Source organism: Rhinopithecus bieti, unplaced genomic scaffold (assembly GCF_001698545.2).
Source record: "Rhinopithecus bieti isolate Rb0 unplaced genomic scaffold, ASM169854v2 scaffold_7681, whole genome shotgun sequence".
NCBI lineage: Eukaryota > Metazoa > Chordata > Mammalia > Primates > Cercopithecidae > Rhinopithecus > Rhinopithecus bieti.
This window is the reverse complement of record NW_016806571.1, coordinates 4,301,079-4,314,043: the sequence shown is the minus strand read 5'-3', so window position 1 is coordinate 4,314,043 and position 12,965 is coordinate 4,301,079. Positions and strand designations below refer to the sequence as shown.

The 12,965-nt window shown below is 53.0% G+C and overlaps 1 protein-coding gene across 1 annotated transcript in view; it reads left to right on the top strand.

Moving 5' to 3' along the window:
• The window catches only part of CIB4 (calcium and integrin binding family member 4), a 60,770-nt gene extending 49,464 nt beyond the window's left edge, over positions 1 to 11,306 (top strand). The window contains exons 5-7 of the mRNA XM_017876891.1: positions 8,593 to 8,702; positions 9,582 to 9,670; positions 11,112 to 11,306. Coding sequence (XP_017732380.1) covers positions 8,593 to 8,702; positions 9,582 to 9,670; positions 11,112 to 11,142 — 230 coding nt within the window. The 3' untranslated portion in view covers positions 11,143 to 11,306. The remainder of the gene's footprint in view (positions 1 to 8,592; positions 8,703 to 9,581; positions 9,671 to 11,111) is intronic.
• Positions 11,307 to 12,965: the final 1,659 nt, after the last annotated feature.

Genomic DNA, 12,965 nt, shown 5'->3' with positions numbered 1-12,965 from the left:
CTACATTTGATGTGAGACACAGATTTACGGTGAACTCCAAGCAGGATATGTAGAAATTAAATCACATACCCAAATTATGTTGGCTTCGTAGGCCCCACCTGTCCACACCAGCTTTCCTCCTTCCTTCCCCCAAGTATTTCTGGGAGTCTCCAGGGGGATCCCAATGCATCCAGGGAGTTGGAGCCCTCTAGCTGCTGCTCCTCTCGGCCAGGCCTCCCACAGGTGGCAGCTGTGTTGGCTCAAGCCCCCATCAGTGCTCCTCCGGCTGAGGTTGCTCCTCTGGGAGGATGCCAGCCTAGGCTTGGTGTTCCCATCTTAGCCAAGAGTCTTTAGGTTGCAAACCACAGAAACTTACCTATATAAAAGCCACTGATAAGAACCAGCACTAGATGAGTTTTCCATTGTGTAAGAAATTACCACAAGCTTAGAGGCTTTAGATGACATACATTAGTAACCTCATAGTTTCTGTGGGCTAGGAGTCCAGGCATGACTTAGTTGGGTCCTCCTCTTAGGGTTTCACAAGCTGCCATCAAGCTTCCGGCTGGGGTGCCTTCTCACCTGGAGGGCGCTTGACTGGCGGAGTCTGCTCCTGAGCTTGCTCACGTTGTTGGCAGAATTGACTTTCTTATGTCTGCAGGACTTAGGGCCTTAACTTCTTGCTGGCTCTCAGCCGGAGGCTGCCCTCAGGTCCTGGACACCTGGGCCTCTCAACCTGGCCACTTGCTTCTTTAAAGACAGCCAGCAGGAGAGACTCTTGAGTCACCCCACTGGCAAGATGGAGTCATAAAAGACAGCGTGTTGGTGGAAGTGACAGCCCATCAATTTTGCCAAGTTTCATTGGTTACAAGCAAGTCACAGTTCCCACCCACACTCAAGGGAGTTGGGGATTATACGAAAGCCTGAGCACCAAGACGTGGGGCTCTTGGGAGAGAGGTCACTAGAGTTCATCTGCCAAGAGCATTATGGAGCCCATGGTGGAAGTGAGGCAGGACTCCTGGGGCCCTGGGGCACAGTTGGATGAGAGTCAAGAAGCCAGGCAGCTGTGGTCTCCTCTCCACGGCTGCCTCATCTCTCATCTCTGCCTCTCTCTGTGGGCTTTCCTTCTCCTTCTGCAGATCTGCTATGCCTCTGTGCCCACAGGCCAAAGATGACTCCCCGGCCCCCACATGGCCTGCAGGCTTCACTCTGAGTAGCCACAAGCATCTCTGTTTCTCCCTTCTGTTTTCTCACCCAGCCAATGATCTAGCTTCCCCTGGGATAGGTGACCAGCCTTGCCCAATCACCTGCAGCCAAAAAGAAGCAGAGTTGTGAAACAAGCATGGCTCCAGAGGCCTGCCACTGGGGTGGGGACACTTCTCAGAGATGGTAGAACGTAGGCTGGGCAGAGGCCACAAAAGACATCTTCCTCTGCTGACTTTCTGTGGTTTCCTGAGCTAAACAAACAAAAACACTCAAACCCTTCAGGAGAGAGGTGAGCAGCAGGTTCTCCTTGGGCTTCAAGGCACAAGCTAAATCGTGTTCAGCTGTGACATGGGGAGAACACCCACTGTCCCAAGAGGTCAGACTGAGAGCCTCAGGGCAGATCAAGGACTAGACAACACAATATCCCCCACAGTGTCTTTGTATCTTCCTCCCCCGACTCTCTCCAGGCCCCTTGGAGCATATGGGTTCCTTCCTCCAGCCTAAGCACAAACACAAAAAGCTCAAAGCCTTCATGCAAATCAGCTGTGCAAATAGACGCCCAGGGGCTCATAAACGCCCAAGCTTCATCAAATAGACTCAGACGAACCTGAATTCTCTCAGGGCTCAGAAGGTTTCTTTACAGAGCTGTCAGCAAGATTAGAGATGGGACACGTGGATCCTGAGCCTGCGTAATAAGTCGAGGAGGGAGTGGTCCACAGAGAAGGATGAAGAGGGATCAAAAAAGAGGGGAAAGGAGACAGAAAGGGAAAGGAGAAGGCAGGCATGGTAACTGTCATGGTGATGATTCTCAGCAAAAGCCCAAAGATGGAACTCAATGCTCCGGCCCCTTGCTACCCCCGGTGTGGTCCACAGACCAGCAGTATCAGCACTGCTAGGAAGCTTATCAGAAATGCAGAGCCCCAGGCCCCACTCCACGCACTGGATCTGAATCTGCATTTTAGCAAGATCCCCAGCAGATTCCTGTGTGCTTTAACGTCTAAAAAGCATTGCTCTAACCCACTGCTTTTCACACTTGGCTGTACATTGAATCACCTGTGAGTTTTTTTTTTGTTTGTTTTTGTTTTTGTTTTTTAAATACAGATGCTTGGGCCCCAGCTCCAGGGACTAGATGGAATGGTATTGAGTATGTCCCGGTCTTGGGCTTTTTGGAAGCTCCCTGGATGGCTCCAGTGAGCAGCAGACTGTGAGAGCTGTTGCTCTAAACTGCTGCAGGAGTTACAGTTGCATTCAGTGATGTGGAGCAGTGGCCATGGTATTACAAAAAAGAAAAAACAAAGTCTGGAGTCAGACATCCAGAGTTGGGGCAATGGCTTCAGGAGGTTACTGAGGGTCCAGGCTCCTTCGAGCTTCCTATTCTGCCAACAGTCAGGGACCATTATCCTCATAGTCACAACATGGCTTCTGTGCCCAAAGACATCTCGTCTTCATTTCAGGAAGAAAAGGTGATAGGAAAAGGGATCAAGACAAAAGTACATCCAAAGTGCAGATAAGTCCACTCTCCTTTCACAAGCTTTCTTGGAAGCCCCCGCCAGCATTTTTGGTTTATATTTCATTGGCCAGAACTATGTTACCTGGTTACCCATAGCTGCAAAGGAGACTTAAAACATCCAGCTACACATTTTAAGCTGGACATGGTGTCATCCTGAAAAGAAACTGCAGTTATGTTAGTAAGAAAGACAGGAGAATGGCTTTTGGTCAAGAATCCAGCAGGGGCTGGGTACAGTGGCTCACACCTGTAATCCCAGCACTTTGAGAGGCTGAGGTGGGTGGATCACCTGAGGTCAGGAGTTCGAGACCAGCCTGGCCAACATGGTGAAACCCCATCTCTACTAAAAATACAAAAATTAGTTAGACATGGTGGCAGGCACCTGTAGTCCCAGCTACTCGGGAGGCTGAGGCAAGAAAATCAGTTGAACTTGTGAGGTGGAGGTTGTAGTGAGCCAAGATTGTGCCACTGCACTCCAGCCTGGGGAACAAGAGTGAGATTCTGTCAAGGAGGGGGAGGAGGAGGAGGAGGAGGAGGAGGAGGAGAAGGAAGGGAAAGGGCAGGAAGAGGAAGAAGAAGAAGAGGAAGGAGAAAAAGTAGAAAGAGAAGAAGGAGAAGGAGGAGGAGGACGAAGGGGAGGAAGAAGGGGAAAGGCAGGGGAAGGGGAAGAAGAAGGGGAAGGGGAGGAAGAGGAAAAAGATGAAGAGGAAGAAGGAGGAGGAGAAGGAGGAGGAGAAGGAGGAGGAGAAGAAGAGGAAGGAGGAGAAGGAGAAGTAGAAGAAGAAAGAGAAGGAGGAGAAGAGGAGGAGGAAGGGGAAAAGGAAGGGGAAGAGGAAGGGGATGGGGAGGAAGAGGAAGAAGATGAAGAGGAAGAAGGAGAAAAGAAGAAGAAGAGGAGGAGGAGGAGGGGGAAGAAGGAGGAGGCAGAGAAGAGGAGGAGGAAGGGCAAGAGGAAGGGGAAGAAGGAGAAGGAGAAGAAGAAGAAGAGGAAGAGGAGGAGGCAGAGCAGAGGCAGAGGCAGCGGCAGCGGCAGCAGCCAGCAGGGACAGCCACACCTCCCTGGAGCTTACCTACTGGGCTCCAGGTCCTGCTCTGAGAGACACTCTGGTCTCCAACTGATCAATCTCCTCTCTCCGTACCTCTGGAGAGAGTTTCCACTGGTGAGAGACCACCATCCCAGCAATGTCTGTGCTCCCATCAGCACAGCCTCCACCAGTTAGGAATTATCCCCAGGTAGGTACCGGAGCACCTGTGGCAGATCTCTCCTTACCTTCCCAGGGCCTGATGCCATGGCAGGTGCAGGTGGCTGGGGAGAGGCAAAGGAAGAAACCTCAGTTCTCATGAAAGTCACGGTGAAAGAAGCCTTCCCTCCCTCCAACAGACAGGTTGATTTCTGTAAAAGTCCTGGGAAACTGCAAGGAGTAGGAATGACAGACTTCGAGTGATGATGGTCAGCGTCTTCGGGGTGCCTGAAGGCTGAGTCCCGACTCCACTAGCTCTCTGGGCCCCTCCTAGCACTGTTGGGAGACAGCAAGAAGAAGGCTCCAGCCCCTCCCAAGTGGTCTGAGACTGCAGAGGCCGCCTGGGCTGGTCAGCCTCCCGGAGCTCTCAGCCCCCAACCCCTCCCCAGCTTCTCTGCCCTTGCCACCCCCAAAGGAGGGGAACTGTCCAGGACTACATTTACTGTAGCAAATTATTGTTTCCAGATGGCTTGGGGCCAAAGCCATGTCATTTGTTGCAGTCTCTGCATAGAACAGCTGGGCCAGCAGGATGCCTGGGGACACCGCAGGGTCTCTGAGAGAGGCTGCAGAGTTCCCAGCAGCAGTGCAGTGTGTCATCGTGGCTATCCACCATCTCCAGGCCCTGGGGCTGGTCCCTCCACCCGCTTCACCTGCTTTGAGCCATTTCCCATGGAGGTGATAGCAGAGCCTGTACAGGGAGAGAGGCTCCAGTCCTGGCACTGACAAGCATTCAGCCAGGGAAGGAGCACTGCTGGAGGAGTGAGGGGAACTTACACCTTCCATACCCATATCCTGCCATGGGGAACAGAGACAAGTCTTGGCTCTGCCACCAAAGGATCCTGTGACATCAGCAAACTTGGGCCTTAGTTTCTCTAGTAGAAATGAGTATAGAAACTGGTATAAACCAATATAGCTCTCTAGTTCCTTTCCTTCAAGGTGGGTTTATAAAGCCTTTTCGGTTTGTACTTTTAGTGTTTAGCAATCATCAAGTGATGTAGAATTAAGTCTCTTAGTATAAAAGATACAACTATGCTAAGTTACAGCGTTGTATAGTTACTAAGTATTGACAATAACTATATATACTAAGATACCCTAGTATAGAAGAGTCTTATTAGATACAACTAATATGCTTATTCTTATTTATATCTAACCTTCTATACTGAATATCTTCTATATTCTGTGTGATGTCTATGTATTTTCTTATTTAATCTCCACAGCAACTCTGCAGAGGTACTGCTATTACTCCCGTTTTACAGATGAGGAAACTGAGACTCAGTAATGAATTAGGATTAACTTTGGTGGCCAATGACAGTATACCACAGGTAGCAGGGCTTAAGCAAGATAGCTTTCAAGATTGCTGAAAGCTATATATTTATTTATCTAATACATAGAAGTCAAGAGATAGTTACCCACAGTGGTTCTTTTGTTTTGTTTTGAGACGGAGTCTTGCTCTGTCGCCCAGGCTGGAGTGCTGTGGTGCGATCTCGGCTCACTGCAAGCTCTGCCTCCCCAGTTCACGCCATTCTCCTGCCTCAGCCTCCCCAGTAGCTGGGACTACAGGCCCCTGCCACCACGCCCGGCTAATTCTTTGTATTTTTAGAAGAGATAGGGTTTCACCGTGTTAGCCAGGATGGTCTCGATCTCCTGACCTCGTGATCTGCACACCTCAGCTTCCCGAAGTGCTGGGATTACAGGCGTGAGCCACCGTGCCTGGCCAGTTACCCACAGTGGTTCTAAAGCTTTCAGTGTCAGGAATCCCAGGTCCTCCTATCTTGTCGCTTTATCCTTCATTCCCAAGGTCACCTCATTATCCCAGAGGACCACACCTTCTCTTTATAGACGGTCCCAGAAGTTGTCTGTGCCTCTTCTGCTTACACTTCATAGTCACACGGGCACATCTAGCAGCAAGGGAGGCTGGCAAATGTAGTGATTGTTTTGGGTGATCCTCTGCCCATGAAAGATTGGCGCTTTATTGCAATAAAGGCAGTTAAGGGTGGTTAAGAACATAGACTTTCCATCAAGTGAGACTGCCTGGGTTTAATCCTGTCTCCATCACTTACCAATGGTTACCCTGGGTAATTCATTCATTATGTATTCAACAACAGTCATTGAGCATCTACTCTGTCCCAGGCATTGTTCTGGGAACTAGGGATACAGCAGTGAGCAAAAAGACAAAGATGTCTGCCCTTGTGGAATTGATATTCGAGTGGAGGGAAATAAATGAGCTAATAACACATAATGTGTTGGGGAGTATTCTGTGCTGGGAGAAGGACAAAGCTGGGAAGACACAGGAAGTGCATGTTTACACAGGGACTGGGTAGTGCCCTAGGAGGAGCTGACACTTGAATAAAGACCTACAGGATCTCTAGGTGAGAGTGTCCCGAGGAGGGGGAGCCTCTGTGCAAAGGCCTTGAGGCAAGAGTGTGTCAGCTTGATTGAGCAAGGAGGCAGAGTGACGGCAGGCTGACTCGGGGATCAGGACCTGGACTCTGCTCTGGGTGAGACGGAGCTGCAAGAAGAGGGCAATGAGGAAGGAATGACAATCAACAGATCACCTGGGCTATTGTGCTGGGAATAGACTTCAGGGGACAGAGAGAGAAGAGGGAAGCTCAGCGAGAGACTGCCAGGGCGAGCTGGAGAGAGGTAATGGTGGCTGGGCTAGGGTGGGGTAGTGCATGAGAAATGGGGGAAGCTGGGAGGATTTGCCAACCCATCACCTGTGGGGTGCAAGGGAGAGAGGTAAGGGTGACTCCAGGTTGGCCTGAGTGGCTGGAAGAGTCCCGAAGAGTCCCAATTCCCATGGAGGGAACAGCTGTGAGTGCAGCAGGTCTAAGGGTAAGGGCTGGGGAGGGAAGCATGAGGAGCCTGGGCTTGGACATGTAGAATATGAGGGACTATTGGGTAAGAGCAGGAAGGCAGGTGCATATGTGAGCCTGGAGTTCGGGGAGAAACCCAGGATGGAGACATACATTTGGCATTCATTAGCCTATAGGTGAAGTTTAAAGGTTGCAATGAGCTGAAATGAGATTAAGGAGGTAAGTAGGGTTATTTAATCTCTGCATGCCTCAGTTTCATCTCTGAAGGATTAAATGCAGTGAACTGCAAAGCGCTTAGACCACTGCCTGGCCACAGCAAAAACATCTGTGCTTGTTGTGGTGGTGATTATTATAATTCACTCAGGCAGCTGTGTTTACCACCCAGTGAGGGGCTTGGGTGATCATGCTGGGAGCTCTGGGGGAGCGGTGTTGAGAATGCCGGACATCGCCTCACCTGCCTTCACAACTCGCCCACCTTCCAGACTTAACCCCTGATACTTCTCCGCTCAGGCCCTCCCCACGGCCTCTGCTCCCATCACACCGTGCCAGTCACTCCTGCCAAGCAACCCAGAGTGACTCCTCTGCCGCTGTCCGTGCCTGGCTTCCCAGGGTGACTCCATCTCTGCCGCTGTCCCTCGCTCCCCAGGGTGCCTCGGTCTCTGCCCGCTGGTGGCCCGGCACCTCCTCCACCCGCCGTCCCTCCAGGTCATGCTCTTCCAAGGCCTGTTGAGAAGACCGATTTAGGCAGCCCTGAGGGATAAAGGACACCCCTCAAGGTGGCTCTGTGGGAAATAGGGTCAGGTGGACCCTGGCTGTTCAGTGCTCAGGAGGTTTATGTAATGACCATATTTTATGGCCCTAAAAGGAGGACCCAAGGCCTGGCCAAGCTCAGGGCAGCACTCCCCGACTGGTGGGACGGTCAGTGGGCACTTCTGAGCGCCGTCCTGGAAGGCAGGGGCCCTGGGCTGTGGCTGTAGTTGAGGAAGCAGCAGCCGGCACACACAGGAGTCAGTGTGGCCCCCAGAAGTCTGGGAAATCCCAGTGCCATCCCCACTGTCACCCACCCCAGAGTCCCCAGGGCTCCCCGCGGCCAGAACCCTCTGGGCACACCAGGGCCACGGCAGCTTCCTGGGCTATTTTAAAGGGGATTTGAAATGTATGGAGCCCGCCATGGTCTGCAGGCTCCCTGTCCCGTTACCCTTTTTCTGACAGCTGTGGCTTGCCTGGGATGAAGAAATGGTGCCTGTTCTTGCCCATTTCTGGACTCCATTTCAGGAAGGAGGCTGCATGGGGTTGGAGGGAATATTGCCTCTTGTCCCATTAACACTTTAGGGCACAGCCAGGGTCAGTATGGCTAGCTCCTCTGTGGAGAAGCTACAAGGACCACTGTCCCCCCTTCACTGCAGAGGTGAGGGCACATGCCCAGATCACACAGCTACTGCATCTGGACAGTAGCAGGGACTGGCACCCAGGCCTTCCGACTCCAGATCCAGGCCGCCTTCCGCTCCACATTGCCTGGCAACCACATAACCCTCTGTGCCTCAGTTTCTTTTTGGTAAAAGACTAATAAAAGTTTGATTGTGACGATTCAATGCCTTCAAGCTCCCAGGAGAGGTCTGAGCATGTAGTACACACACGATCAATACTTACTACCACTGGTATTTCTGACAGGTTATTGAGCACCCATGTGTGTCCCACCTGGGAGAGCTGGGCTCTGGGGGGCCTCCCAGAGGCTAATGGGCATCTGTGGGGTCCTGGCTGGTGCTGTGTCCCCCAGGACTCCTCAAGTCCCCTTCCTATTCAACCTCCGTCTCCCTCTAATGCAGGTCTGGCCTCTTCTTTGCAGATTTTAATGAGAATGGCTTCATTGACGAGGAGGATCTGCAGAGGATCATCCTGCGGCTGCTGAACGCTGATGACATATCTGAGGACCTGCTGATGGACCTCATGAACCACGTGTGTGCTGGGGGCTGGGAGCTGGTGGCTGGGGCTGGGGATAGGGGCCACGTTGTCACCCAAAGCCCCCGGATGTCAGGCCACCCTCTTGGGAGGAGATCCAGGGCCAGTCTGAGTCCGATGACACATTGGCCTTTGGTGCACACATTCCCCGAGGGCTGCCAAGGGGACAGGCAGCTCAGGGTGCCGTGAGGAATGGGCACTCAGAGGGAGGCAACTGCCCCTCGACTTTCTGTCCTTCCTCCAAGACCTGTCCGGGGTCCTCAGAACACTGAGCCCGACCCACCCACTCGAGGGACCTCCCTACATGAGAGGGACTGCCAGTCGTGGGCCAACAGCAGCTTAGCCTCAGAGGGACCCATCTCAACATCCCCTCCCCACACTGTCCCAGCACAATACAGTGCCCAGGTGTCCCGGAGTGACAAACACGAAGATGGCCCCACAAACTCAAGTCAGGGCATGGATCTCAGCTTTCAGAATATGACAAGTGTCCAGCATTTCCAGTCTCGATGGGGACTAGAAGGAAGATAAAACCATGAGCACTGTTGAGGGAGTCACCACCACCTCCCTGCCTGCCTGGGCCCCCTGTAGTGCAGAGCCCCTGTGTCTACTGGTTGGTGGGGCAGGTAGGGGATACTCTTGTTCTCTCACTGCCAGGCTGGTGCTGGAGGCCCCAGGAGTGAGTGGCAGCCAGTAGGGTCCAAAGCTTTGGTGCATGTAACCTAATCTCTGTGGGGTCACTGGGATCAGGGGACCTGGGAGACAAGTGTTAAGCATGTGGCAGAGCCCCTGGTATGTGACTTTCCCCCTCCACCCCGTGCCCCACCTCATTGCCTGACACCGGGTTCCACTCAGCCACCTTCTGTGCTCCCTGGCCAGGTCCTGAGTGAGTCAGATCTGGACAATGACAACATGCTGTCCTTCTCAGAGTTTGAACATGCAATGGCCAGGTCTCCGGATTTCATGAAGTAAGGCATTCTGGAGGGGGCGGGACTGCCCAGAAGAGTTGGGTGGGGGGGGGGCAGGAAGGGCCCCCCGATCTCTCCTCACTCCATGGGACTTCTCAGTCTTCCCAAGGAGGCTGAGTTTCCAGAATACTTTGCAGATTCTTTCAGAATCAGCAAAACTGGAGCTTCTGAGAAATTAGGTAACCCTGGGGTATTAAAAGGCAGAGGAGAGGATTGGATCCCAGGCTTTGAGAATGACATCACAGCTCCAACCTCAGAGCATTCTCTGTGCCAGCCGACACACCTCTGTGCTTCTCCTGAGGCCCACTGGACTCCTGATGACCCCACTGCCTCCAGCAGCCAACTGGGAGTTGGTGGTTTCAGGGGGGATAGGAAGATGCTGGTGGTGGAGCTCATAGAAGAAAAGAAACAATGAGAGAAGCATCCAATTCTATTTCTTAGAGCAAGAGGGGCCCAAAGGGTCTTCTGAGGCCCAAACATCCTTGAGAAGATTGGCCATCTCCAGATCTCCCTGGCCCATGCTGAAGTCTTTTTGGGGTACTGCCGCTTTCAGGAGATGCATGCCCCCTGGAGGCAGTGCGCGCCATGGAGGACGAGCCTGGTGGAGCTGGCGTCTCCCGCTCCTGGGTCCGACTCTGCCCCTGGTCTCAGAGGCACGCTGATTTCAAGTGTGCCCACTCAAGGTGCTTTTGCAGATGAAGGGAAACAGAACTAAGAGCTAGACCTCAGCCAGCACCAGGGCAGAAGCCCGGGGCTGCCGGGTCCCTCTGTGCCAACGTCTCTGCCTCCCATCAGCCTTCCATGCTCACTCGGTGCTGTGCACCAGCTGTCTCCGCTTTGTCAGACACAAGACCATGCACGGCCTCCCTGCAGTGGTCAAGTTTATACCTACTCAGTCTTGAGTGACCTTCAGTGACTCCTAAGTAACACCTCTCAGCTCTGACTCCAAATCCCCAGAGACAGGATCCGAGTGGCCATGGTCAGGGGTCCTCCCCTCTTCTGACTGCCTGGATGAGGAGCGGGCTCCTCATTCCAACAGGCCTGCTAGGGCCTGTGGCATGGGTGGCCCCTCTCTAAAAGGATGCACACTTGGGACCACCCCAGCCAAAGGTAACTCCTCTTGTTCTGTCACAGCCCAGCACGTAATGAAGCTGGCACCCTGACTGCTCGGAGTTTCCCTTTCAATCTCTTCCATTTCTTTCCACTGATGCGAGCACCACAAGGTTCCTTCTGGTGCCCTGCCTTTGCCTTGTGGTGATGCTGAAAGAAGCTTAAAGAAGGTTTGGGGTTGCTTTGGGATGGCTGCAAAGTGGCTGTTGCCCAGAGAAAGGGACATGAGATGCAGACCAGGGAGAGAGCATCCAGGACTACTGTGAACCCAGGAGTCAGAGGGCCCCTTGGACCTGCGGGCTCACGTGGCTCACGGGACTCTTTCTTTCAGCTCCTTTCGGATTCACTTCTGGGGATGCTGATGTAGCTGCAAATACCTGATGTGGCAGCCTCGAGGGAGACCACTGGAACCGAACCCCCTCCAGCAGTGGAGGGAGCTGGTTTGAAGTATGACTTTGTCCTGGGCCCACCCTCCCCTCTAGAATATTGTTTATTAGATAAAAGAAAAGAAAAACCTGTTCCTGAGTCCACCAGATCATCACTTTTAAATGCAGGATCATACATGGTACTTTTATTAAGAACTGCCCATTCCAGGGCTTCCGTGTGCCAGCGACGTCAAGCAGGCTGGGGTGGCAATCTTTTTGAGGGAATAGTTCAAATCTCAACTCGTGTCACAGCAGGGGACCAAGCCAAATGGGATGAAGGTCCCTAGCAAGATAGAGGTCCTTCCCTCCCTTCATCAAAACCCCCGACCCCCAGCACCTCACAGAGACGTGCACATAGCAGCCATTCCCGCCAGCGCCTGGCTCCCCACTCCCCTTCTGAGGGAGAAGGCATCTTGGCCCTGATTGTGGGGCCAGCATTCAGAGTTTATTTGCTTTGCTATTCAGCCAAGCCCTGGAATGAATTTGGCCACCACAGAGAGCCTTTGGGGTCCAGCTCCTCAGGGACTTGGAGACACAGAAGCCCCCCACTGGGTTTTTCTTATTTACATTATCCTGGGGGAGGTGTCTAATCTAATCGCTGGCTACAGAGGAGGGGCTGCTCCAGCCCCAGGTGTACTTGAACCTGGCTGTGTTCCCCTTGCCATTAGGTCCTGACTCACCCGTTCAAGGACAATAAGGGCCTTGTCGTTTAATGGAGTGCCCTTGATCAAATCCAAGACGTGCTGGAATGTTGGAGAAGGTCCCCACCTTGGTCTGAGGTCCCCATCCCAGATCCTGTCACTGAGGGGCTCTCACCCCCGTCCTGCCCCTGCCCCAGCAGGCAGGAGCCTCCTGGGAGGTAGGAAGCAGCAGCCTGGTGGGAGCAGATCCTCCAGACCCTCAAAGACCACCCCAGGCATGTGGCCTCAGCATCCATGCCCAGCATCCACTTCTGGCCTGGGGCCCCGAAACATAGGAATTCCTGGAAGAGTGGCTGGTCCTAGGTCATTCCCTCCCATCCTCTTCTAGAAGCAGCTTCAGGGGTAGAGGCCACATCCACCTGTCCAAGCCAGCCTAGGCAGAATGCAGAAGGTGCCTGCTGCACACAGCTTCTTCTCCCAGGCTCCACCCTCCACAGGCTCCTTCAGAATCCCAAGGTTTATGTCTTCCCTGCCCCTCAGTCTCCACATGGACCACAAGCAGGCTGTGTCATGGACTTGGGAGTCAGAAAGACCTGAGTTCAAATTCTGGCTGTGTTACTTCCCAACTGTGTAAGCTTAGGCAACTTTCTCACCCTCACCCTCTCTGAGCCTCAATGTCTTTATCAGTAAAGTGGGGATAATAACACTTCTTCCCTCACAAGTGATCGTGTGGACCAAACGATGCCAAGTCAGGGCTCCAATGAAAATTCCTTTCCAATCATACCCAGTACAATTATTCTGGGGCCACTTCCCCTTCATTCTTAGACCGGGGTAACTGGACTTCCTTGTTTATACCAGTAGAATCAGGTGGGAGGTCTCTGTACCTGAGTGGCCTGCCACTAAGGCTAGGGAACCCTACATTCCTCAGTTCAACTTGCCCCATCTTGGGGAGAAGGTAGCTGGACCTGTCAGGTAGCCGGACACCACTTTTCCTTGGCTTCAGTCCCTGGGGCAGAGCTTTCCACAGGCCCTTAGGGCATAATGCTGTGTGACTTTCAGGGGGCATTTCCTGCTGTGGCCGAGTGTCCCTGGGATCCAGAGGAGAGGTGGGTAGGATGG